Source organism: Nelusetta ayraudi, unplaced genomic scaffold (genome assembly GCF_046127955.1).
Source record: "Nelusetta ayraudi isolate G7.1 ecotype Tasmania unplaced genomic scaffold, CSIRO-AGI_Nayr_v1 ptg000002l, whole genome shotgun sequence".
Lineage (NCBI taxonomy): Eukaryota > Metazoa > Chordata > Actinopteri > Tetraodontiformes > Monacanthidae > Nelusetta > Nelusetta ayraudi.
Window position 1 is genome coordinate 8108732 of NW_027466052.1, and position 26852 is coordinate 8135583.

The window sequence follows — 26852 nt, forward strand, 5'->3', positions numbered from 1 at the left end:
AAAAAACAACATTGCAAAGAAGTCAGTGGAATGAGGTTCACTAGCTGCTTTAATTCTGCATTGGGAGAGTTGAGCAGCACATTCTACTAACAGCTTAAACAAACTATCTGTAGCCTACTGGAGACAACAATATATTTGGTTGATTTCTGCATTTGCAATAGTCTATCCCTATGGTCATTATGGATGTGTGGCTAAGTCTGTGTGTGTGTGTGTGTGTGTGTGTGTGTGTGTGTGTGTGTGTGTGTGTGTGTGTGTGGGGGGGGGGGGGTCCAAGGAAAAGTCAATTAAAAAGCCTTTACTGCTATATTGTTTGGTGTGCCGTGTGGCTCGTTTATGTTGCCTGTGCGGATTGCGTTTTTACACCAGCAGAACCACACATCTGCCAAGTGGATGCTCCTGATTGGTGGCTTGAGATCTTTAAACGAGGTCTCTTTCTGTCTTAATTACTGTTTTATTCCCTTACGAAGGCATGTACCTGAAACACGTTGGAGTTTTTAGATGGTTTATTTGGCCAAGCCAAAGCAATGAAGGCATTTTAACTGCCCGAGAGTGACGGATATAATTTTTTTCCAACACATGCAAATTATTTTGTTTTAGTGCATCCACCCACCCATCCAATTTCTATACTCGTTTCTCCTGCACTTAGAATTGCAGGGGTTTGCTGAAGCCTATCTCCGCTGTCATAGGAGTTACGACCTGAAGCAGTCATCAGTTTATCCTATGGACACATAGAAAGACAAAAAGAAAAAGAAAACAATCACCAACCACCAATTTAGAGCTTCCAATTCGCCTCGTGCATGTTTTTGGACTGTAGGAGGAAGCACGAGAACCTGCTCAGACTCAAAGAGACACACGCAAACTCCACACAGAGAAGCCTCAGGCTTGGAGATCGAAAACCAGGGCCTTCCTGCTGTGAAGCAACATTGCAATTGTTTCCTCATTGGCTACAAACATGTCCTCATTCTTTTTGAAATGCTTGTGTTGGAATAAAGCTACGTCTTAACAGAGCTGGATGCCGGCGTGCTGTTCTTAAACTTGAGTATGCTTAACCGTGTTAATATGCCATATATACCAATGCTGAGAACAGGAAATAAGAAAACCAAAGTATTATTGAGGGGATTTCTTTGTCACGGTTTGGCCTACACAATGCAATACCCCTATATAACCTCTGACATTCAGTAGGGGACTGAGGTTTTCGATGTGAGACCGGTAGATTTTCACCCTGGCCACTCCTATGGAGGCTGCACTGGAGCAGAGCGTTAGTAATTGTGCCCGACCTCACACAAACAGCAATCAATCCCTCCTATTTCGATCCAGTCGACAGTCATTGAAGGACATTGACCGCCAGAGGCCGCCAGTGAGCCGGGCTAGACGCGCGGCTGTCGGTGGACGTGCGCGGCGAGTTAATGCGCCTTTATTATTATTATTATTTTTTTTTTTTTCTCGCCTGTGTGGGAACGCGACCGTGAAGGCAAGATGGTCAGGATGAAGGGACACAGACTGCTCAGGCCGCCGCCACTAATGGCCAAACAAACAGAGACTCAATGCCAGCGAGCCAGTGTCGCATCTGCTGGAGGAAAAAAGTGGCGCGTAAAAGCGGGTGTCGACGCGCGTCCGAATTCCTTTTGATCAGTAATTCTGGGGCGAAACGAGCGCTGTGACGGTTATTGATCTTAAGCGGTTGCGCTAATTCATGTCGCCAGCGATCACATTACCGGCATGTCTGTTGTCACACTGGCTCTTTTCATCTCAGGCTACTGGTGTGCAGCGGGCAGATGACCGGAATGGGCTCCCTGTTACAGATAACAGTATCATGAAAGACAGCGAGTGCACATAAACAAGCTGTGGTTAATAATAATTAAAATAATAATAATAATTTAACTGACTGGGATCGTCATTGCCAGGTCAAGAGGGGGGGACAGAACAAGTCGAGATCCAAATTACAGCCGCTGCGGCGTAAATCTTTGTAAGCAAATATTTTGTGTGATGGGTTCAGAGATTTGATTCAACGGCAGCTGAGGGCGCCCGGATTGCTGCTCTGAGCTGAGCGGACGACCTCCTACCGACTTACTTCATGTCACCCCGCCCGTCTGCCTGCCGTCTCCTCCCGAAAAACCCCCTCCCCCCCAAACCTCTTTTTTTTTTCTTTCTTTCTTTTTTTGTGTTGCTGCGACCATCCGCCGTGAGTGACTCTGAACTGAGGAGGAGAGCAAACCGAGTGGGACGGAGAGGGGAAAAAGTCACAAGGATACAATTCCACACACATCCTCTCGCCTCCAATCTCTCTCTCTCTCTCTCTCTCTCTCTCTCTCTCTCTCCCTCTCTCTCTCTCTCTCTCTCTCTCACACACACACACACACACACACACACACACACACACACACACACACACACACTGCCACAACACTACCTGCTCCTCGGGCACAACAGGAGGAGGAGAAGGAAGGACGCACAGCACAAACACGAGTGCAGGCGCGTTTACGCGCGTGCCAGCCGAGCAGACACGATTGGGGAGCAGCTCTTCCAAAACTGGGATTTTGGAATTGATCCATCTTGACGACTCTTTAAGGGGGCGAGGAAACGACGCGAGGAAGAAGAAGAAGAAAAAAACAAAAAACAAACAGGAGCACGTGTTGGTTCTCTCTCTCCCTCCTTCTCTCTCTTTCTTTTATGTTTGTTTCCTGGTGCGAGGAGAACAAGAGAGTCTAGATGAAGTGGTGACCAGTGAGAGGAGTCATGCATCTCAACAGAGAAGAAGACAGCGGCAAAGGTGAGCGAAAGATGCCTTTTCTCTCTCTTTCTCTCTCTCTCTCTCTCTCTCTCTCTCTCTCTCTCCCTCTCTCTCTCGCATCCGTCGGTGGCAGGATGCTCGTCCAGACAGACTCCGGCGATGCCAGATGCCCTTGAGTGTGTCAAGTAACGATGCTGGGATGGTGTGTGTGTGTGTGTGTGTGTGTGTGTGTGTGTGTGTGTGTGTGTGTGTGTGTGTGTGTGTGTTTGGAGGGGCGGGGGTGCATGGTTCGATTCCAACTAGCTGATGGTGACCGCCGTGATGGCTCTGTTACCGGCTGTCTGCACCCGACAAGGAGAAAGAGAGGGGGAGAGAGGAAGCGGCGGAGGCGCGGGGACGGTGCACCCGCCGCTGTGGCGGCCACTCGAACACTTGTTGTGCTCCGTTTGTCTCCCGCCCTCCTCAAACCCTCCGCCCGCCCCGACAGCCTCCTCGTCACCGGTCTCCCGTCTCTCCGCACGAGGTGACCTGAGCGTGGACGGCACAAGGTCACCGTGACGAGCCGCGCGCGCCGCGTTTGTGTAAGCACGAGGTGCGTGCGTGCGTGCGTGCGCGCGTGGTTCGTCCGATTGAGTCGTGCGTTTTTCTCCCGCTGTGCACGGGAGGAGGATCAGGGCGCAGACGGTGTGTAATGACGCGAAGCTCCCGTCAGGCTAAGCAGCGACGACCCCCCCCCCCCCCCCCCCCCCGCCAGACAGAGACGTGCACGAAAGATGAATTATTTATTTATTTATTTATTTTACTATCATTATACTCTCCATCTCCCATGTGAGGTCGAGGTCACCTGCCAACACCTGATGCTGAAGGATGAGGCGCCGACGTGACGCAGGCGGCTCGTTCCATTGTCAGAATGTCAAATTGGCGGCCGGAGGGCTCGTTCACCACACCCACGTTTGTGGAGCACAAAACACCATGTTGATGCTTGACCCGCACCGTGCACGATATCCGTCCGTCTTCTCCGCTGCTCGCCTGCCCGCTTCCAGATACGGAAATCCCTGGAAAAATTCTGATTGCCGAGTCTGAGCCGAGTGAGCTGGGAGCAGCAACATATCCGCTCAGTGAAGTTGTAGCCAGCGGAAAAACAACAACATATCTGTCAACTGATGATAACCAGGCCGGTGGAGGGAAAGAGACACTTTCCTCCTCGTCAGGATTCAGGACTTTGGGGTGGCTGATATCTTGACTTTCATTGTCTCGCTCTTCAGCCAGGGGTTTCCCCATGTGGCCACATGTCCTCCACACCGGCCCTGCCCTTATCTAGAACGGCTGGGTGAAAGTTCGCTCGTCACCTCCGACCACAAGTGATTCCCTGATTGCCTGACAAAGGCAAAAAAAAAAAAAAAAAATCCAAAGAGACGAGGTGTGACAGAGGTTTCACAGGTCGACGTGCAAAACACCCGAGGCAGAAAAGGAAGGCGAGAGCTGCAAACTGGAAATGCAAAGAGGGAAAGAAGTTTCCTCTGACTCCAGTCTGTGAAGCACAAGAGGAAAGAGCGGGAGGCTGATGCTACAACACAAAAAAGCAAAACAATAACAACAAAAGCCACGAGGATCCACCTGCAGAGCTGTGGAGACCTCTCTTTTACGTAAACACCGGAGTCATGTGATCGGGCGCCGTGCTGCTTCTCCTTCTGCCTCCTTTGGCTCCCGGTCTCATGGCCTCTGTCTGCCTCCATCATTACATTATGGTCACGTGGAGCGGAGCAACACAGAGCTTGCAGCCACTCCGTGGTGGTCTTTCAAGGTCCCGTGTTGTGCAAAATGTTAACCTGTCAATCAATCCTCCCCCGTAATGTGAAACATCACTCCTTCTTTTGCTTTCTCTGCTTGTCCTAAGACAAGCGGACCACCTTGTGACATGACAATGAGCACCGCTACCTCGCTCGGGCTGTGGATGACACGCCCAGCTAGGTGTCTGCTCTGCCCTCTAAGACTGCCTCAACTGCTGCCTTGTGTTCGTCCCCTTGCAAGCATGTAGAAGGTCTGACAAAGCCTGTCTTCTAGCGGGAAGCTAAAACCCAGCTGTTGCACTGGAGGCTGTTCATGTGCTTTTGGAGAGCTGTTGAGTGTCTGGACGGCAGCATTACTCACGCCAGACTACACGAGACAAAAAATGAATATCTGCAATTTGACAAAATGTGGGAAACTTTGAACAATTTCTGGTGAATACCAGATGGCAAACCACTTGACGCGTCTCACGTCCGCCTCGGTGCTGCGTCGGTCCCCTCGCGAGGCGATGGTGGTGGATTATCACCTTGATAAACCTGCCTCTCTTGGATGACAGTCGTTTCCTGCGAGTGACAAAAGGCGACGTCGCCTAGAGATCGGTTAAGCTGTCAGCATAAGGGCTGCGTAAAAAGGCAGATTTTCGCCCAGGATGGGCAGCTGTGGCTCAGTGGGTCGAGCAGATGGCAAGTGATCGGAGGTTTCCTGCTCGCGCTGTGTCAAGGTGTCCTTGGGCGGGACAGTTAGCACCAATTCCCCCTCAAGGTAATGGCGTGTTGCATTCAAAGCGTGTAGATGCTTCCCCTAGTAGCAGGTGGCGTCTTGGATGGGAGACCGTTGGATGAGTGTGTTTGCCAGGGTGAATGTTGCAGCTGCTGGAGATGCCGCCGGACTCAAAAGCTTTAAGTCCAAAATGGAAAATGGTAAAAAAAAAAAAAAAAAAAATTAAGGCAGTCATTGGCGTAAGCATTTATGAATGCTCAAAAAAGTATGTTGCATCATAAAATACTGAGATAAACAACAACATTATGTTACCCAACGATGTTTAGTAATAAAAATGTAATTTGCATTTGAATTTTATCTTTCAGCTGCTGAATCACTTGTGGCCTTGTTTTTTCAGGGGTTATGCGAGGTACCGCAATGAAACATATTAAATCTGTCTCACACTTAATCATTTACAACCTCTTAGTTAGATTTACAGAGGTGCAGCAGGTACAGTTGCATCTTCACATAATCCCCAAATGCAAATTTTGAGTCAACAGGTTTGTCAGGACTTTATCATGAAGCCGTGGAGAAAAAAAAAAAAAGTAATTACACTCCAGACTCTTTTGGATTTCCGCCAGTAGCACATATATGCTCTCTCTAAAGCCGACATCATGCTGCGCTGCCTTTAAATATAAAAGCGATGATTGTCACGCCACTGCAGCGAGAACCTCGCGGTATTCAACAGATGTGTTTTCGAATGCGCTTTCTAATTACAGATGTTGGAGATTAGATTGTCCCTTGTAGGTTTACAAGGCTTTCAGTACAAAAGTGAAAAGATGTATTTATGTTTACAATGCTGTTTAAGCTGATCTTGGTCTTGGGATGTGTGAGTTGATGCTCCTCTAGCTTTCCATCCTCCTTTCCCCCTCAACCTCCAGTGAGATTCAGCACAACAGCAGATTTGATCACAACACCAATGATGAAATTACGATATTGGACCTTTTTCAGTTTTTGTCAATGTCAGTTGATGGGCTTCAAAATGCCATGTAAGCCTGTGTCGTTTTCAGTGGTTTGCTTTTGCAGCCATTAATCCCACTGTGTGTGCATTAAAAATGGAGAAACTGTGATCTCAATCAATGTCAGCAAGGAATTGTTGCGTTCAGGCCACAGAATAACAGTATTTTGCTGTAGGTTTTCTTGGAATATTTGTTCATTCTAACAGTCAGGCATCATTATGTCATAATCGTATTTAGTATTTAGGGATCCGTCCTCACCAAGTGAAACAATGATACATTGTCAAACTGAATGTGGATATGGGTGGAGTCATTATGATAATTCTTCTTCTTCTTATATCTTCCTGTCCAATTTTGGAGGCCAGGTTCCTCCGTCGTTCTTGTTATTATTGCTTGTTTCCCCCCCCCCCGGCTTTACGAGTGTTTTGTTGAGCACCAGTCATTTGGTTGGAGTGCCTGAGCAGTCTCCCTGTTACCAAAATGCAACTCAGTCGAGCGAGATTGCATCCAGGCGATTTCCTCACAGGCACGGCGCTGGTGTACTGCAGGAGACAGGAGATCACTTTCCAAGTCAGCGCAACCACCCTTTTATGCCTCAACTGAATTATTTATCCGCCAAACTCCAACTAAACATCTAACAATTCGGCGAGTAACTGGTCTTTGATAGCCAGTGAAGTCATTCAAGAAAAGGAGGAGCAATCTGAATTGTCACATAAAGGGCAGGTTAAACAAATGGTACAACCATATTTGGGAAGATGCTACAAAATTCTGTTGCAAACACCACATTTGGGGAAAAAGCCCTTCAGATTTAACTCAGTGACATTGCTGAACTCTTGATTTTGTTCCTGTTGTTGCCTTTACTGGGCACTTTTAAGACACAATACTTCATAAATACTTCATGACTTCAGAGCCACACAGGAATCAAACTGGCAAAGAAAGCTGAAATCATGCAGATCGACTGTGACAACCTGCAACGCCATTTAGCTGACGTGGCCAATCAGCACCCTTTAAGGTGAAAGGTGCGGCTCAGAGTGGGCTTCATACATGGGATTAAAACTAGAGACTACATATACAGAAGCATGATAAATTCATCAACAGACCTCTGTTTTTATCTTACGTTTTTGTGGGGCTCGTCATCTTGTCAAAGAATATTCGTGGGACATTTCCTTAGGATATCTCTTTCAGGAATGTGATAAACATCCCACGTGCCGGCGTCAGGTTAGTCAGAAACAAATGTCAGAATTGAAATTGCTGAATCGAATGCAACTTGTCTTTAACAATATTACTCTTTAAGTAATGCATTGCCGTTTTCGTGGCATTTAGCGCTGACTGCCCAGCTTCAAACCGAAAACCGTGGCGGCCGAACGTGCTGGTGTAGCAGTTCAGCTCGACATTGGTGCGTGCATCTAACAAGGATATTTTTTGAGACTCCGATTGCAACCCACAGAGGCCGCGTGAGTCTGCGAGGCTTTCTGGATGAGTAAGACGCTGAGGCTATTTGGGATTCATGCTCCTGCCCCCGGAACGTAAGCTCAAACAATGTGTGTTTCCTCCAGCCGGCTGTAGGGTCTACGGGTAGAAGAGAGAGTCGCATCTGAAGAGAATGTAAAGCCCGTTGAGACACATTGTTTTTTTTGCGACCCTGGACTGTTCAAATGATATTTGATTGATTGATTGATTGATTGATTGATTGATTGAAACAATGGTGCACTGTGGCATCTACACTTGCTGAACATTCTATTGAGCGGGACACAAAATAATTGTCTAAGTGGGGGGCGGGGCTAATGGGGTGTTTGGCAGTCTACCATGGAAGAATGGACAAAACAAACAAACAAACAAACAAACAAACAAACAAACAGGCGATAAGATGCAGAGAAGAAGTCAGATATAAGACATGTGGACCGGTGTGCCGCCGCCCCACCACCCATACTGAGATCGGCGGACAGGATATTATAAGCACAGATATCAGCAGTCTAGCCAGGAGCAGATGGTGAGACAGAGCCACACGCAGACAGGAGCTGCCCGCGAACACGGGAGGCGGGCAGGGGGGGCGACAGAGAATAGCGCGAGCAGCCACAGACACACAAATGCAGCGCTGGGTTTTTCACTCCTTGACGAGGCGGCAGCGGCAGCGGCGGCGCTGAGCTCAAACGGCTGCGTCGCCGTCCCCATCGTTTCCTGCATCTCTCGTTCTATTTCCTCTCCTCTCCAGTCCTCACACTGCCGACTCTCCTCTCCCTCCACTTTACTCTCTCGGTGCCGAATCCATTTTTCCCCCCTCTTTCTCTCCCTCCCTCCCTCCGTTGTGTCACTCTGAGAAGTTACAGTACGGCGCTGGAGCACTAAGCGACACTGATGCCTCACCGATACGCTGCGCTTTTCTTTTTGAGTCTGTTTTTGGATATGTGCCCCCGACAACCCCCCCTAACTCCCTTATCTCCACCCCTGCAAAAAAAAAAAAAAAAAAACATTTCTACTTGACTGGTAAATTATTCATTACAGGTAGTACAGAGACAATTTAATTTAATAAGCTAATGCAGAGAAGCTCTCAGAGACTATTAAATGTAGAGCAAATGTTTAGTTCACAGTTAATTAAGTTTATGCTTTGTCTGATGCACTGCACGCAGGCGTCCCAGCCACTGCATCGCCCAGGGGTAGAACAGGAAGCGGCTTGTGTCCAGGTAATAGCAGACACGGGTTTGGGCTGGGCCGGTGGATGGGGGAGGGGGTAGGTGTGGCGACCTTCGCATGACCCTCCCGTGGTACACTGGTTACGCTGGTTACCACTGAAGCCGCACTGCACTCCTGCAGTTGGTGCAGAGTCACTGGCTTATCAAGCTCGAGTGGAGAAAGCTCCGACTCTGGCATTGAATTTGTGTTAATTTCTATGTTTTGAAGGTGTTCTGCAGTTCTATTTTTAGATGGAGTGTGAATGGCTCATCTGCATTTTCAGCAGGCGTCTTGATAAACTCATTTTGAATATGTTAAGAACGAAAAGAAGACATGATGTATGTAAACATAAAGACAGACACCTAAATGGAAACTTATTTAATTCCACCCATTCCCCTTTGGTGGATGTAAAAAATAATAATAGTGTTGTTTACAACGGGTAACACATTCATTGCAATTTCAATCAAGCCCTGTAAGCAGCCACCGGCTGAACGTACTGGCTCTAATTCTAGAGGGTGAAACTGAAGGCTTCCTTTCAAATGCAGTGTACTGAACACAGCGGCCTGTCAACATCCGTGTCTGTTGAGTGTAAAGGACAGACACACGCGCCACCTTGAAGCACCATATTATGCCACTATGGATTTTCAGTCCGCTCCTTAAGAAGCAGTGGGCTGTGCTGCCGGTTGAGGAGAGACTTTCCTTTGGTCCACTCCCCAGGGACGCCGCTTGCCGTGGCCTTTAACACTGGGTGGCCACTTTGCTTCTTTCAGGCTTTTGCTGAAAAGCAGCTGACGGTTTTGTTTGGAAGATATTACTGCAAAATGCCCTTGCAGACTTGCAAAAGAGAGGATTCATCTAAGAAAAGTCAGAAAATCGGAAAATCCGTCTCTTGTCGGGATCACTTCAGTGGCGGCACATCATTGTCTCCCTCTGTGTGTGTGTGTGTGTGTGTGTGTGTGTGTGTGTGTGTGTGTGTGTGTGTGTGATTCCCTGGGTTCCTGACCATAAATGTGTGTTCTCCGCTCCTTGTTACTCATCTGCAGTCTGCTCACTTCTGCTTTACTCTCTGTTGTTCAGCGCCAGCGTTGTGTAAGACACTGTTGTCTGTCTTACGGTGGATTTGCTGCTTTGTTCGAAAGCAAAAAACAAAAAACAAAAAAAAAAACGACAACAAAAAAAAAACGAGCCGACGAGGTTATGTACACACAATGCAGAGCGTCGGAGCATGCGGCACAGGATGTGAAGTGCCTTTAAAAGCCTGGTGCGACCTGTCCAACCTCCCATTATGAGCCAGGCATATTTTCCATTACAAGTAAACGCCCACCACCTGCTCGCTGCCACTGATGAATGTAATTGCCATATTCTTGTTATCAGCAATCTATACGGCGATGCCCTCGGAGGGGGAATGAGAGAAAGGGAGGTGGCGCCCGTGTGTCTGTGTCTGTGTCTGTGTCTGTGTCTGTGTGTTTGTTTATGGGTTTTCATAATGGAGGGTCTCATATCTTAGTAAATGAGAACATTTGCCCATGCAAATATTTACGCACACCTGTGTGTGTGCGCGTGCGCGTGTGCGTGTGCGTGTGCGTGTGCGTGTGCGTGTGCGTGTGCGTGTGCGTGCGCGCTCTCAGCGATGTGTGACAAACTCCGCGTCAATTTCTGCTCCACCATCAAGCTGATGTCCTGCCGTCGCTGCCGTCTCACTCACTCGTGCGCGGCCTTTCCCCTTCAATTTCCTTGCCTCTGCTGTGCTTTTAGTGGATTGTTTTTATTTTCCCCTGCATGTCTAGAGCCATCATGAATCAAAATGCTCAAATTACAGTGATGGAAAGCTGCCAAGGACGGAGCGGGAAGGGGAAAGGGGGGCCGCGCCACTGCGATTTTGTAGACAAGGAGAGAAAGCGACGAGGTTTTCTGGTATGTGGACGAGCAGGTAGCCGGTCGGTTCAGGCCTCGCTGCTTCAGTCCTCCCACACTCCTTCTGGGGGTTCCAGGATGTTTCACAGCGCAACTCGGGAGAGGAGAGAACAGTGCGGAGACCAGTCAGCGTGAATCAGCGCATGCTGTCAACACGCCAGTCACTGACTGATCTTATGGCCGGGGTTAAGCGGGGGCTCTGACACGGCTCGGCTCTGGCGTGATGTATGTTTGCTGTTAGGCTTAGAGGACCGCTCTGCTCCACAGATGCACGTGCACGTGCACCGTGGCGCACGCCCCGAAGACGCCTGCTGCCGCTACACGTCGCCGAGGTGGTTGTCCGTCCGCCTCGTCACTGTCATGTCACTGTGCGGTGCGGAACATGTAATGTAATTAAAGGTTTTCAATGCAGGGTGCAGGTTGGTGAAAGGCTGAATTTCAATACCGCTGCTGCTACAACTAACACTATTACGACTACAATGAGGCTACCATACTGGTATAATTATAGTTGTTGTAACAACAATGTAAGTCAGAAATAACACTCATCATCAAGTCAAAAAAACAACGTTTTTTGGACATTGATCCATGAAGAAAAGATATAGAGAAAGAGGCCTGAAGATAAAGTGTCTCAAAAAGAGTGTTGGATAAAAATACCCCACTGAAACTACCCCATGTATAAATGATTCTTCTATGAATGTATTTCGGCCGAACTCTTCAGTAGCCTGAAGTTTAAGTTTCATACTTCCTTTTGTTTTGTACTAACCCTCTGTTAGACGTATAACACCCAGTGGTTTGTGGTGTGAAATGTTAAGTTGCATAACGATAGTTGGGTCATTACATTGCTGTGTTTGAAGACCATAGCTTGCATGATAGGCTCATGACAGATTAGCTTATGATCCACTCTGAATTCTATTTGTGCACGATTTAAGAAGTTTTGGGTTTGTTCATTATTCACTGCAAGAGCCTCAACTTCACTGCGATTAATCTAGTAAGCCAGCTTTGTTTACAGTATGTTTACAATTTGAACTCTTAGTTCTTACTAGGACGTTTGTATTGACTGATGTATTTGGAAAAGGAAAAACAGGCTACAGGATTTAAGCTTTCAGCCATTTAATTTGTGTAACTAAAGAAAACAATGTTGAGAATTAAATGTATTTGAATAAAATTGACAAATATGTATTGAGATTTTCATGTACTCATTTATTTATTTTTTTAATCATTTAATTATATATATATATACCTCAGTATGAAGCACGGACTCAATTATTGGCCAGGAAATACTTGCACAGAGTAATATATATTTGAATCATTGAACCTAGTATGACTGTGAATCAATAGATTGAAATGTTATCTAAAACGTCACTTACAGCCTATGACGATCCATCAAACGGTTGTCGGGACTCGGAACAGTCCAACCTACTGGCGGCACCAGCGTTGAAGGAACAGTGTAGTCGTTAGGATTCACCCATGTGGACCTGATGTATCTGGACCAATAGCGAATATATACAGAGTAGTTGTTGACCAAGTGAACTGCTGTAAATTGCACCCAATCTAGACAATGGTTATTGAACAGGACAGGATAAAGAGAGCAGTAAAATGTATTTGTGGGCGAGATAAATGGGGGAATTTCTGTGAGCAGTTGTCCGATTTACCGGCTCCTGCTCCGATGCTCTATTTGCTGCAGGTTACAGTTACAACCGAGTGAACTAGACAGCAGGATACAGGCCCAGTCTGTGTTTATTTATAAACAGGTGCTTTAAATAATTTAGAGGGAACCATCAAGAGTCCACATGGACTATTCCCAAATTGGATAAGCTGAGGTTACAGAGCCAAATCCTGAAATATCACATTGCCCTCAAAAAAACAACAGACACAGAAGAGAAGTCACATTCAGCCTGAATGAAGTCAGTGTTCTTAAAAGAAATCAGATACTGTGGATATCATAAAGATAAACTCAGATAACATTTAAGACTTCAATCTGTCTCTTATCAGCTTCAATCCATGGCAAGAAAGAAACGTTATTATCCTATTAGAAAACATCAGTGCAAGGGCGTTCCAGCCTAGAATCCTAAAACCAGAGGCCCACTGACACACACAGAGGGACACTAGTCACCGGTCAGACTCACCAACCTGGCAAAAAGTGAGAAACACTGCATGAGCATGAGAAATAAATTGATGAGTGGATGTTTGCACAATGTTCTTTACCTGAAAGACGAGCAGATGGACGTTGTGACCGAACAGGTGTGGGTTACGGTTTCAGCCTCACGTGCGCACGTGTTGGCTGTGGTGCGGAGTCCACCCGCGGGTGCTCAGGCCGACCTTGGATATGTACGATTATGTAAACACAGGTGTAGTTCAAAACAAAAGGGCTGCGCTAGTTGCTCCTAATTAGATGTCCTTGTTAAATTTCCACGTATTCGCAACACAAAAAAAAAACATCTTTTGTCCCTTTACAACCTCAAAGATTGTGTTTAATTATCACTGACTTGGTATGAACACTATCTCTGACCCTTGATTCTTATTATAGTTCTATCTTTATGCTTCACTGTTGCAACTGGTCTTGCACAGTGATTGGTTTTTCTGTCTTCTCTACTCCTCTCTTTGAGAGGCAGGATCCTCACAGTTTTTTTTGTTCTCGCCTTGCCACTGTCGAACTGAATAGAAATCCAATTGTGAATTCGTGACACTTGAGCATTAGTAAATCTGGTAGCAGCACTTATTAGTGACGTTGAGTTACACCGACCATGTGATGCCCAGGCTTGCATTACGTGATGCAGATAGACGAGGACGCGTGTTTCCAACTATAGATGATCTGAAGTCGCCCTCGCTGCTGATTTTGCGTGTGTTTAAATACCATGCACATCCCCAGAGGATCTCCAAAGGTCAGCTTTCACAGTGGAAGAGCATGAGAAGTTCTCAGTGGCGCCACTGCAAACTCTTTCACGCACGCGAGTGGACTTGGAGAGGACGGAGCTGACTGTCCATCTGTGGTGTCGCATTAAGGTGTGTTCCGCTCTTTCCAAACATCACGCTTGGATACCGGGGGCAAATTGAAAAGAAAAAAGGGGGGGGGAAATAAACAGAAAACTTTTCCTCAGCGACAACAGCAGCTGCCATTCTTTGTAATTCTTAGCGTGTGTGTACTTCCGTGGCGCCGCAGACAATCAACATCTGCCAGAAGCTCGGCGCAGGACAACTTAACTTTCTCCCGCAGTGCTTTTGTGATTGCAAGCGTCTCCTCATTTGCACGGCTCACAGTGCAAATTATTGTTTATTTTCAGCTCAGTTGCAGCGAGATGAGTTGAAATTTAGACAGCTAAGGCAAAGAGGGCACACAGTGCAGCCTTGTACAGAATACGTTCAGCTGTTACCAAACATTTAGCCACTGTTCAGAAAAGAGGAAAAAGAAATATGTCATAAAATTGTCGTCATAAAACTGTGTTATATATATTTTTTTTACACGGTAATGGTTTCCTCTTTTTTTCTAGAGCAAAAACACTTTAAGGAATCATTTTGTGAGAGAATTTTGTGGAGGTAAGGTCTATTTGCACAACATCATGCTCCAGTAAGCCACAGCTACACAAAGTAGAAAATACTGAGCGACACAATGTGAAACAAAACACAGTAGCAGGGCTGTTGAATCTACAAAAAATGCGTCCAAATGGATAAATATGGACATCATTTATCAGTATATATTCAATGCCTGTTATTTTAAAGTGTTTTGGAGGCAACAAAGAATGAAGAGAACAAAACTAACACCTTTAATCCCAAAGCCATCCTCATGAAAACTCTGGTTACTTTGTTTTCCCATTCAAAGGAGTTTCATTAAACACATTAAGAACAAATGGACAGACGGGTTTTAAACGTGAGCCTAACTTATTTGAATTTTTAAGTTGAATAGGAGTGAAAGGGGATGGAGGGAAGCCCTTTATTTTTAAAATGCTAATATCAAAACAATAAAGCAGGCGATGTGAAAACTGTCTTCGGTGCATTTTCGCAGCCCAAGAAGCATTAAAAATAGCAAAACAGGAAGAAAAAAAAACATTTGAAAGTGAAATATCCCTTTAGGGATCACAGCACACAGTGTCCATGAGGTGCAGCTGTAACTGGCTGGCGGCGGAGGTCGACCCTCTCTGTGTTTTTTCGCTGCTCAGCGTATCGACGCGGCATTCTAAAAATGTAGACAAATTCCTACGACTTGAATGTAGTGCGGTGGCCGTCCGACTGTCTTTTCTCTTTTTACCACTCAGCGTCTCGGCGCTCTCGTGAGTCACCTTCCGCGTCTGGGTAATTATACACACCCACAGGAGCATACGCAAACACACACACACACACACACACACGAGTGCAGATGTGAACAAACTTTGCGCACAGGAACCAGCAGATCACAGGTGCTCCGGATCTCCTGCAAGCAGGACTTAATTAGCACGAGTTGCTCTGACAGAAGTCAAGTCATGTTAAAACTAAGCGGGGCTGTGTTGCCATGGTGTTATTTCAGCCACCAGTGGGAAAATGAAAAAAAAAAAAAAAAAGGAAGAAGACTGAGTGATGGCAACACGCGTTTGCCTCTCAAGACCCGTCAGATTCCTGCTGTTTAGTGCAATGTGTCGAATTAAAGCGACCGATCCTGGTACAATTCTGCAATTTCATTTAGCTGGTATAGCAGAGGTATAGCAGAGTTTATCCAAAGCGACGTGTTGCGCAAGCAAGAATTCAGACTCTGGGGAAAAACCTCAGTGAGTTCAAGTTTGATTGGATGCAGGTGCTGGCATAGTTTTTCTTTTTCGTTAACATCGTGTGACCACTGCTAACCACAGTTAGCGATTCAACGTTAGTGTCAACAATATCGTTCAGCAGTCAATGAAATTCCATTCCAGACTGACGTGTTTACATGAACCATTTATAATCAGATTGGGCCTTTATTCCGATTATTTGTGTCCATGTAAACATAGCTAGTGACAAGTATTGACTAAAGATCCTGCAGTGAAGTGCACCTGGTAAGGGCTCGTTTCCCATTAACTGTTCCAAATGTGACCAGATAACGACGCAGAGGCTCCTGAACCGCTTCGTGCCACCGGCGTGTCTCCGCAAACTTGGCCGGCAAGTTGGGAGCCATTTACACCCTTGTTGCATCATGTTGCAACCGCCCTGTTAAAATACAGCCCCCCCGCCCCCATCCACAAAGACGGCAGACACAGAAACGGCAGAGGGGGCAGCAGGAAAAAAAAAAAAAAAAAAAAATAGATTCCTTGTTCTCTAACAAGAGCCAAGAGCAGGCCTGTCCCCGCTGCGGGTAGGAATCAAGTTTGGGGCAGCGTTACACACCTTCGTCTCACCACAATCACTGGTGCCACAGTTGCTGGAAAATCTGCCCGAGCAGTGACACCGATTTTAAATGTACCGCAATTACAATTCCAATTTCCCGGGAGACTGAATATTTCAGCCTGCCCGCGTGCAGCATACAGCGCTGATTTTTGATGAACAGGATGATTTTTGCCTCGGCGGTAATTTACATAAATACGGGCCATTATTACTCTAAAAGTGGGCAAACTACGCCTGAGCAGGGACGAGATGTTTGGTTCGCAGTGCAGGTTTTCAGGCGCTCCCGCAAGGAATTTGTGATTTAGACACGTTCTTTAGCTGGTGCCATTCGGCGGCTACGCACAGTGAATCGGGGAGAAAACAAAAAAAAAAAAAGCGACAACAACTTGCAAATCAGTTGGCCCTCGTGAACTAATGAGGGTCAAAGGACGAGGAGAATGTTCCTGAATGAATGGACTCCAAGACTGACAGCAAAATATCAGTCACTTACACACCAGAATGCATTATGGTGCAATTTTAGTTCGAATTGACGGATAATTTCACACTGTTACCCATTAAAGAGCGTCCGGGCATTATGCCGAAAACTTGTTGTTCGTAATGACAAATTTAAAAAGAAAAAAAAAAACTGTGTTAGGTGACTGGACCATTATATCTGCATCTGACTAATGGACAAATACGTTAAAGTAGAGAAATAAATAAGTGGAAATACCTTTTACAAGACACTTGTTTATAGCATGATTAATTCTGTGTGTGTGTGTGTGTGTGTGTGTGTGTGTGTGTGTGTGTGTGCGCGCATTGCTTACTTTAAAAAATTGAAGCTTTGCTTCTAAAGTGGCTTCAGTGAAAAATAATTTTTCATGCCAGGACCCCCTCATGTTAGTATTTCAACAATTCAGTTGTTGTTGCTCCCCCAGAAGAATCAAGCATTGTTATTTCCCTCCGATACCCCAGACATCAAGGTTTTCTTCGTATTCAGTGTCGCTATTACCATTATTTTTTTAATCGCCGGTATTGCAGCGCCTCCCTCGGTGCCCAAGTGTTGAGATATGGACCTTTTTCCGGTCACAAATGGCGCTTGCTGCGTCTCTGAGGATCACAGCGGCCCCTAATGGCGGCGGCGTGGTGGCCCCCTCGGGCGCTGAGCGCTGGAGCTTATTGAGGCGGGCTTGACTTCTCTTATGAATTAGATATGACATATTAGAGAGTGCACTGAATTAATTATGACAAGGGATTCCAGCTCCATTCCAATATTAAAATGACCTGCCTTTAATAATGACTAATTATTTACAGAGTGCTGCAGGGGCCCTCGGTTTTACAGAGACAAACCTTGACGAGCCGGTCAGGATGAAACACTTTTAATCCACTTCCTCGCGCCGCCTCATCAACGGGCTTCAGATGATTTTCTTCAAGGCCTCCTGTCAGCACTTGGTCTGTGCACATAGACACACACACACACACATACACGAACATGTTTTTTTTTTTTACAGCCATGTGTCAAATAGCTGTACACGTAGTTGCCACGTATGTTATGTGGACAATATAGCGCTCGTACTGCTCCATCGCCTGTCAACAGATATTGCCAATCAGCCAGTCACAAGGGGTCAGAGGTCACAACGGATAAACTTTATAGGGTCCAGTCACCTATGACCAACGTAAAAAAAAAAACAACAGCGGCCACTTTCTTCTGCCATCCACTCACCCCTCCATTCCTCCCCATTTAACGGCTCGTTTAGAATCCACGACGCTGCTCACGCCGTGTGGGGAAGCCATTAAAACGCCTCGTTTATATACGTGCCGCTGACAGAGACTACGGATCTAAACTATTAAGCACGGTCATGGCTTTGCGGTCGTAAAAAAGGAGGAAAAAAAACAGCGGGAAGGTTAAAAAAAAAAAAAAAGAGAATGAAATCAGGTGCTTTGAAGCAGGTGTCACCGGCAGAAGCCACTGTCGAGCTGCTGCTGTAATCCCATCACAGCTGTACCGAGCGTATAATCATTCGTTTTAATGAAAGGATGCAACAATACGACAATTGTATGGCTGTCTGAAAGAAAGAAAAAAACCACTGGGGTTTTTTTTTCCAGCCGACAATGGGGGGATGACATGAAGTGAATGATCCGACACAGAGGACGGGATGGAGACACAAAGCAGACACACAAAAGTCCTTACAGGAGGAAATACTCTGCCACTCAGCTCATGAAACACTGATGAGTCACTCACATAAAAAAGACCTTTGTCGTCCCCTCCCCCCCATCATTGCGTAATATTTGATCAGTTGAACGGCACTGGCTTGATGAGTTTGGTCGCTGCCGTCGCGGTAGCCCCCAATATTCACCAACGCCGTTTTAAATGTTGAGGCGCGCTGGAATCATCTGAGTTAATTCTGCAGGAAAAAAACAAACAAACACGAAGGGCAGGCATCTCACCGACGACTGGTTGGGGAAATTACACGCTGTCGGCCTGAATAATCTGGGCCGCTCACCCTGGTGACCGATCCCTGCGTGCCGTTCCATTAACTGGATCCGAAAGCACTTTGACTCACGCACAGCAGTTTGCTTTCGGAGCTGGCTTCTCGCTGGAAAAACAGAATGCTTGAAATAATGAAAATGCAGAGAGAACATAAAGCTGACAGCCTCAGTCTAAATTTAGGATAGTTAGGAAATACACAGAGGGACCTGGTGGGGCCATTTGGCCTCTTCATTGATCTTGTCCTTAATAGCAAAACTAAACAAGCAAAATACAATTTATCAAGATCGAATCAAATGGCCATAAGGCACTGAAGGCAAGCAAACAAACAAAACAATGGCTGCTGCCACCTCTCTTGCCTTGTTAAAATAAACTATGACCCTTCCCAGTGCTGCCCCCTGTGCTTGGAAGACCCATATATGTAGATCACCTTGTGTGCCCCAACTATAAAACACCTAAAAAAAAAATATATTAACTACTAAGTATTCATTCATTCATTCATTCATTTTCCATACCCGCTTAGTCCCGAGCTCAGGGTCACGGGGGTCTGCTGGAGCCTATCCCAGCCGTCTTAGGGCGAAGGCAGGGTGACACCCTGGACAAGTCGCCAGTTCATCGCAGGGCCACATAGAAACAAACAACCATTCACACTCACATGCACACCTAACATTCCCAGCAGAAAAAACGAGACAGGAAAAAACAAGTAGTTTCACAATGTCGTATCAATCAAATAAAAGATGATTTTTTTTTTCCATATCCCATTGAGCAAATTGTGTAGTATGTAATCTGCCACTATAGATACAACAGCATATATGAGATGCCAACGTGCAGAGGCAGAGACATTATGTTTATGTGATAACAGTGTAATAAAAACATCAACTCTCACAACAGCATTTTTTTGGGGGGTCGCGGGGGGTTGAGTATGGCAGGAATTTAGTCGTCACACAGCTCAGGCGGATTAAACAGCAGTTTAGCTCCAGTTCTCACCCTTTAACTCAGGATCAAGGGAACGTGATGCGGCAAATTTTTATCCCTATTTAGTGGTGGTGGTGGTGGTGGTGGTGGTGGAGGGGTGGCACTAAGTCACACTTATGTGGCTTAAAGTGTTCAAATCTTTTTTGGAATTAAGCGAGATTACAACAACTCACAAAGTCTCCGACGCTCAGAAAGCTTTTCCTTCGGCAACCAGCAGCCGACGTGCTACCAAGAGCAGAGACGGACGCCAGCTGGCTGAGGGGAAAGGAGGAACGTGCGCAAGGTGGAAGGAGTGGGGGCATGAAGAAAAAAAAAAATGCGTCTTCTTGAATATTTATTTTGCTACCATGGAGCCGGTTTGCCACCGTCGGATGCCTAGCAAGACAGCTGGCGGCTGCGTTAGAGCGTTGTGGACTGGAAACACCTACTGATTTCTAAAAATACATGATGTCAGCAGCAGGGCTACGGCGTATCTCACCTTTTCAAAGCAAGCTCAGAGCGCAACAATTTCAACTTTTCAGCGGCTGTGAAGAAACTTCATTTAAAACTCGGCTCCTGGTGTGGGAGTCTGGACTTGGGTTTTATTAGAAAAACAAAGATAAATGTAATGAAGCTGGGCGCTGAGCTTCCATGTCACAGCGTTGAGTGGATTCTTGCCATTAAGTCTTTCAAGCAAAAGCCCTGATTGACTTTTTCCATTTTATCTGGTGGATGACAGACGGATCAAACTGGCTGCATTTTGAAAACTTTGTTTGTCCCGATACTTTTGCGAACCTTTCTTACCTCAATCATCCCAAAATGTGTTTAATGGGAATTACTTTTTTTAATGAGTGCTGAATGGTTTTGTCCTGTTTCACTTCCCAATCAGGAAACAAAGTCAGTATGTTGGTTTGAATTGAACTGAAACTGAAAACAGATTTTCTTTTTACATTTCAAAATTTTATTTTCCTGCGGTTTTCTTCACCGCTTTTGTGTAGAACGGCTCGTTAATACCTGTGATTAATCGTAACGCCTGACCTTTGTTTAGTGGAGACATCCAAAATTGAAAAGTAAACAGAAGCGCGGAACAAGCTATTCCCTCCCCTCACCAAATTGCAACCCAGGTTTGAGTGTTTTTCCCCACCAAATGTGCATGAAAAAGCACAACATTCCCTTTAACCTGCGAGGGCTGTGACTAATTTTCTAATGCTCCTGCAGGCTGTTCTGTTTCAGCAAGGATAAAATGACAACTATTAGTCTTTCAGAGTTTCCAGGAGTGTTTCCATTTCTAATGAATAAAAAAAGGGGGCAGTCGTTTTTGAAATTCAATTTCTAATACATTAAAGCTTTTGGGTTAAGATAAAGAAATAAGTGAAGGCAACAGAGGACACCCTCCCGCCAACCCCCACCCCCTCCCCACCCCGCCGAATCTTTCATCCTCATCTGGCTTCATCTATTTCAAGTAACAACACATCCCCTAAATGCCTGCTGGCAGGAATCCAAGTGGCTTTTAACTGGGGAAAATCTCCGTGCTGGGGATGCAGTTTAAATGCAAAGCCAATATGAAATGCCAATAGGTGAGTCATGATGAAAATGATTGTCTGTCTCTGGTGTATATTCAAAAAGGACTCATAAAGTCCTGCCTCTCTGCTCTTCAAGCTGTGTTGATTTGTGTCAGACCCGCCGAGCACTCCATCATTACGGCTATTAGGAGGCAACCACGTAGATCAGCGTTTAAAGGAATCCACAACAGCAACAACAGACTTACATTATGCAGAGATCCGTCACTTTGTTTTTGACAGGAGAAGATGACCTCGCCTTAACGACTTGACTGAAGAACAATTCATTCTGGTGTAATGCCGTGATAATAATTTTGCATTGTCATTTCGCTCAGTGAAACGTGCTCAAAATCCATCACATTGACACGTGACATGGAGTGGATGGACACACACTCTGGCTTTAAAGATTTCTTGACCACTGCACCGTCTTGTCTGGATGCAGCTTGAATCTCATCCATTTAATGGCCAAAGGCCGCGACTTCAGGTGGTGATTACATCCCCCTACAAGGAGAATTTAACTTCTGCTTAAATTCTGGAGTCTGAAGAGTTAGGTGTGAGGATACAGTCGCAGGCTGACTTCTATGGCTTTGGCACAAGAACTGTATCCTGCTAGTTTTGATACAAGTCATAATTTGCGTCACTTGTGAACTACGTAACCACACTCAGATTTCAGTGAAATAGTGTGGAGGACTTCCAGCTCCGCAAACCTACATTTTCTAAAACTATCGATGGGATTGTGTCACTCGTTCATTAATTTTCTATCTCTGTGTCTCATGCACCCGTGGTTGTGTAGGAGGGCGGCCGGGGATGGTTGCGGGTGCTGGAGACTTTCCCGGCTGTCCTGGGGCGAAGGCGGGACTGCACCCAGGACAAGTCCGCAGCTTATCACAGGGTCACATAAAGAGACAAACAGCCATTCACAATCAATTCAGAACTCCCAGTTGGCCTCACATGCAGGGAAGCGCATATTGCGGGAGGAAGCCGGAGCACCCGGAGAGAACATTTGCACCGAAAGGCCCCAGGTCAAACTCGCAACCTTCTTGCTGTGAGACGACCACTGCACACTGTGTCGGTTTAAGCACGCTGTGATATGTTAAGGTGAATGAGGCGAGTGGATCCGAAAGTGAAGCCCGAGCTGCCACGGTCTTTGACGGCCGTGTGGACTAATACGGAGTAATTTTGTTTCTAGAAATCTGGCACAGACATCTCTGGCCTTTCATTCGCGGCGCACGTTTTGGGAATATAAACAGAGCGAACACACGGCGCAAACACGCGCTGGCAATGATGCTAATTGGGCTTCTGTTGCATCAGAGGCCAACAAGAGTCAATGCGCCGCTGTGTGGATGGAACCGCCTACGATGAATCAGAGGAAATCTAAATGAACTCGATTAATTACTCCTGTGTTTGCTCACTGTTTTGAATCGAGCAGTGGCCACTCGGAGAGTGTAGCAGCGTTGGATTAACCAAAAGAAAAAACGAGTCAAGACAAAAGTACTTTTGTTCAGAACCATCATCAAACAGACGCACTTTAGCCGTGCTAGACCTGGCAACCATGTCCCTTTTAGCTTGTATTTAACCTACACACCACAGCCACCTACATTAAAACGCTCAGTCAAAAGATCCCTCGTAATTGCTTCCCGATTAAAAAAAATCTAATAACATATGAAGATGATATAAGTAAAATAATAATAATATAAAAACACTGATAAGACTAATAATAATAACAAGACAGATCAAAACAGTATCTCTCGTACAAACCACTTCCTGTCTCTCCCTTTGACCTTTGGGGCCGCCATCTCAGCTTTGGCATTTTTCAATGCACTGTGCTGCACTGTGTTCCCCGGCTAAAGGGTGGGACCTGGAGCGTGGGATGACAGGGCAGCGTCACCACGAGCAAGACTTTCCTTTTGTCAAAGAGACGAGCCTCGTCGGTCTTGACCGATGGTCGCGAGGCTCCCCGGAGCTCCTCCCACTCACTCGCACGCCGTCCTCTGCACAGATGCCGCTGGCTGACGCTCGTCCATGTAAATCACCACCAAAGGTGTCAATCAGCATTGGACGCATCGGGGGGAAAAAAACAAACCAAAAAACATGCTTGCACTCAGCAAGTTGCAGGGGGTCACAGGGACGGGAGAAGAAAGGGTGCAAGCCAGGTGGAAGAAGAGTACGAGTCGGGTGGGTCAGCCTTCCTCTGGAGAGGCAGTGAGTGAGGCTAAAGGCAGCGCGAGGTCTGTGCCGACCTGCCTGTCAGAGCCACTCAGCCCAGCAGTCCGTCATCGCACTGTGAGGCAGGGTTAACACTGATCTCAGGTCTAAGTGCCAGTAATGAGGTCATCAAACGCTCCGCACAGGGACCCTGAAAGTGACGACGCTGCCAGAAACAACACCGGAGCCGCCCTGAGCAGTCGTTGAGCTGATCAAGACCTCACGTCCGTGGGCGCACACAACACACACAACACACGTGACACATGAAGGTCCACCGCTTCTTCTCAATACAGGTGGCATCTGGTTGCCATCAAACCGAAGCGCCTCTGGCAGACTGAGCGGTCCAAGCTGCTGCGTGCTGCAGTGTGGTTCATTCATGTACAGTATGTTTGTATTGTTCCAGTGAAGGATGATGATGATGATGTGAGGATGCATGCAGCAATATCAGGTGGTGTTTGGGGGGCATTTGTATCTCATAAAATAGTGATTTTGTACTGTTGTAACAATGAGACATTTGCTATAACATGGCCAGAGAAGCGTTTAAAAGAAAGGAGCAGCGTATTGGTTGCATGGAGGTCTGGTAAAGGCTTCAGCAGACTCAACAAACACGGCCAAAAATCTAATAACTCAAACCAATTATTCACTTAACTCGCCACAAACACATCTGGAAACTATTATGGGGTGGTCTAACAGAAAATAATGACTGTCACAGACATGGCTGGAGATATCTTTTGTTTGATGAGCTGTCTGGATTTTTTGGAACGGCCCGAACTAAATGAGACAGAAGTTTGAGATGCTGTCTTGGAATATGGCTTACGTGAGATTTGGATTTGGTGCCATTTTCAAAGCTCGTTCCGTCTCCATCCAACCCACGTCGCGTTTGTGACGGCGTCACGCGACTTACGCTTGTGCACGTGCAACATCTTCTAACTGGAACCCCTGCCACGCCCACTTTGTGTTTGATATTATTGCTTCTTGTACATATTTTTCCTGGGTAAGTCCTCTAATTGCACGCGAGGGCGCCTCCGACGCTGCGAGGAAGCAACCACTTGACATTTAGACTTTGCATTCTTTACGTAAGCATAACAGGGCAGAGGGGAGAAACACGAAGCTCCACGAGCCGATCAAACACAGCCTCGGGGAGCGTCGGCCGCCTCTTCCCATGTGCTACTCAAGGCTGCTCTTCCAGTCCGCTCTGCTCTTTCCTTCGTCCTGTGTTTATGTGATTAAGGTGACACTCAGAGGGCACAGTTTAAAAATGCCAGTCACATCGCTCCGGGGCACGTGCTCGTATGCTACTGAGCAGCTGTTGCTATGTTACCGTTGGATTAAGGGCGGGAAAAAAAATAAATAAAAAAAGAAACGTGGGCGGCTGACGAGAAGTTGACAAGAGTTAAACTTAAAGAGGTGCATGTTTTCTTGCAGCCTCTCTTCGCCTCAGTGCGTCCCGCGGCTGACAGATTCTTTTAGACAAACTTGTTTACCGCGTGACATTGGGAAGTGGAAGTTGCTACGTCTGTTTTGTTAGTCATTTGCATATCTATTTTTAGCCATGCAGGCACAACAATGCTGGGCCTGTTTTCTTTTTTTGGCCCCGCACAAGCGGTGTAGATAATCTGGTTAGAGAGCATATGCATGTTGTACTGGAGAAAATAGTGAGGAAAAATGAAAGCAAACACACAAAAACATTGCAGAGGCATCTGCAATAGAATGCCTGCAGGAAAAGTGGAGATGGAAAGAACGGCGGGATGGAAATAAAAATTGTATTCCTCACGCAGTGCAGGGCTGAGCAGTGAGCTAACTGCCGACCCTCCTGTAGATGAGCTTACTGAAGTCAGTGTTATTAAATCATCCTGTCAAATTCTTTGTCCACACAACAAATAAATGAAATGTGAAAAGCTTGAATGCAAAATGTTCCCTATCAGAAGTTGGGAAAACACATTTTTTACCAAAGTCCAGCCCAGCTGATGCTTTTGCTATAAGACATCTTTAAGACTGCGTTCGTATCGATGTTTGTGGAGTGACGCTTGACGCACAGATGATGGACCTGACATTCGTTGTTATTGATTAGTTGGGGGGGGATAAAGCCTCTGTGAGTCACCTCTGTGATTGGTTGATGCTTTAGTCCACAGTGTCTCAGCAGCGGCATGTCCGCATTCTGAAAGTCTCAGAAACTTTCTGTGCAAACCGTATTTCTGATTTATAAGAGAGGAACCTTCAAACTGACTTGTCTTTGACACGACTGGAAAAACAGTTGACCTTTGACCCCCCCACCCACCCACCCTCCACACGACATGCAGTCTGACAGCTTCACTCAGTCTTCTTCCATCCCCACAGGTGTCTGTACATGGCGCCTGAACCCGTTCCTGTGCTTTTATATAAAATCCTGAAACCTGTGAACTTGTGAGATGACCTCCAGATCTGCAGAGATCCACATTTGTTCATCCAACAGCAGAAGGCGCTCCTGATTTAAAAAAAAAAATAATAATAATAAAAAAGAGAGCGTGTGGCCTCGAGGCGGAGCTAAGGCATCCTTTTAGTCAAATTTTCTCGGCACAAGGGATTCAAACTTGGCTCCTAGCGAGCGGCTGCAGCGCAATGTATTCAGATCCGCTGGCACTCTCCCCACGGCACCAGACAGTAAATGGATTCCGCGTAGTAAAAACTCTAAATTGAATTCCCGAGTTTCAGGGTGACCTTACATGTTTGACTTTGATGCGTTTTGGCACGCGTCCTTGTTTGGAAGTGCAGGTGATGAACGTGCAGTTTTCTGGCGACGGAACACCACCGTTTGTTCGCCACCGCAGTTGCTCCAATTATTTTGGCTTTGTCCCTTTTCCTTCTCTGCACTTTTACGGCCAGATGTTGCTCTGTTCGGTTGAATTATGGTGCCCCCGACCCCTGATAAAAGTTAAATAAAAATTAAAACGGCACCCACCACCACCACCACCACCACCACCACCACTACCTCCTCCGCCTCATTTGGTTGGGCAAACTCCACCGCTTGTGTTTTTCATTTTACATATCCCACTAATGTCCTTTTAAAGTTGTCACACTCACACTGTGAAGCATATGGGTCACAATGACGTAGCTATACTTTCAAACAGCCGCTTTGCTCTGCTACATTTCAAGGGTTTTTTTCTTTTTAGACAAAGACAAACGATCTCGGCTCCACAAATTCATTGCAGACAGTTTAGACTTCAGAGGATCCTTCGCCGTTTAAGTGGTACGCGTTAAAACACCCTAATAAGAGCTTCAAATGGGGACAACTGCAGGAGAAGGTAACTGGAGACGCCGTGACATTTTGCTCTGTTGTTATCATTCATGTCATTTCAACGTCTGGCGTCAGGAGGAGAAGGCATGAGAAGGAGCCGGTCGACCGAACTTTGGTAATTCAGCCTCCTTCCAAACCAATAAGCTTGGGGCTTTGGGCCAGCCAAGTGGGTTGCAAATTGCCAGCTTACAAGTGTGCAGCTATTTTTCTTTTTTCCTTTCCTCCAGGCTTGGACGAGCGAGGGACAACAAGGAAG

At 46.3% G+C, this 26852-nt stretch overlaps 1 protein-coding gene across 1 annotated transcript in view; it reads left to right on the forward strand.

The window, feature by feature from the left end:
* Positions 1 to 2173: 2173 nt before the first annotated feature.
* syt7b (synaptotagmin VIIb) overlaps positions 2174 to 26852 on the forward strand; it is an 82560-nt gene continuing 57881 nt past the window's right edge. The window contains exon 1 of the mRNA XM_076021649.1: positions 2174 to 2770. Coding sequence (XP_075877764.1) covers positions 2737 to 2770 — 34 coding nt within the window. The 5' untranslated portion in view covers positions 2174 to 2736. The remainder of the gene's footprint in view (positions 2771 to 26852) is intronic.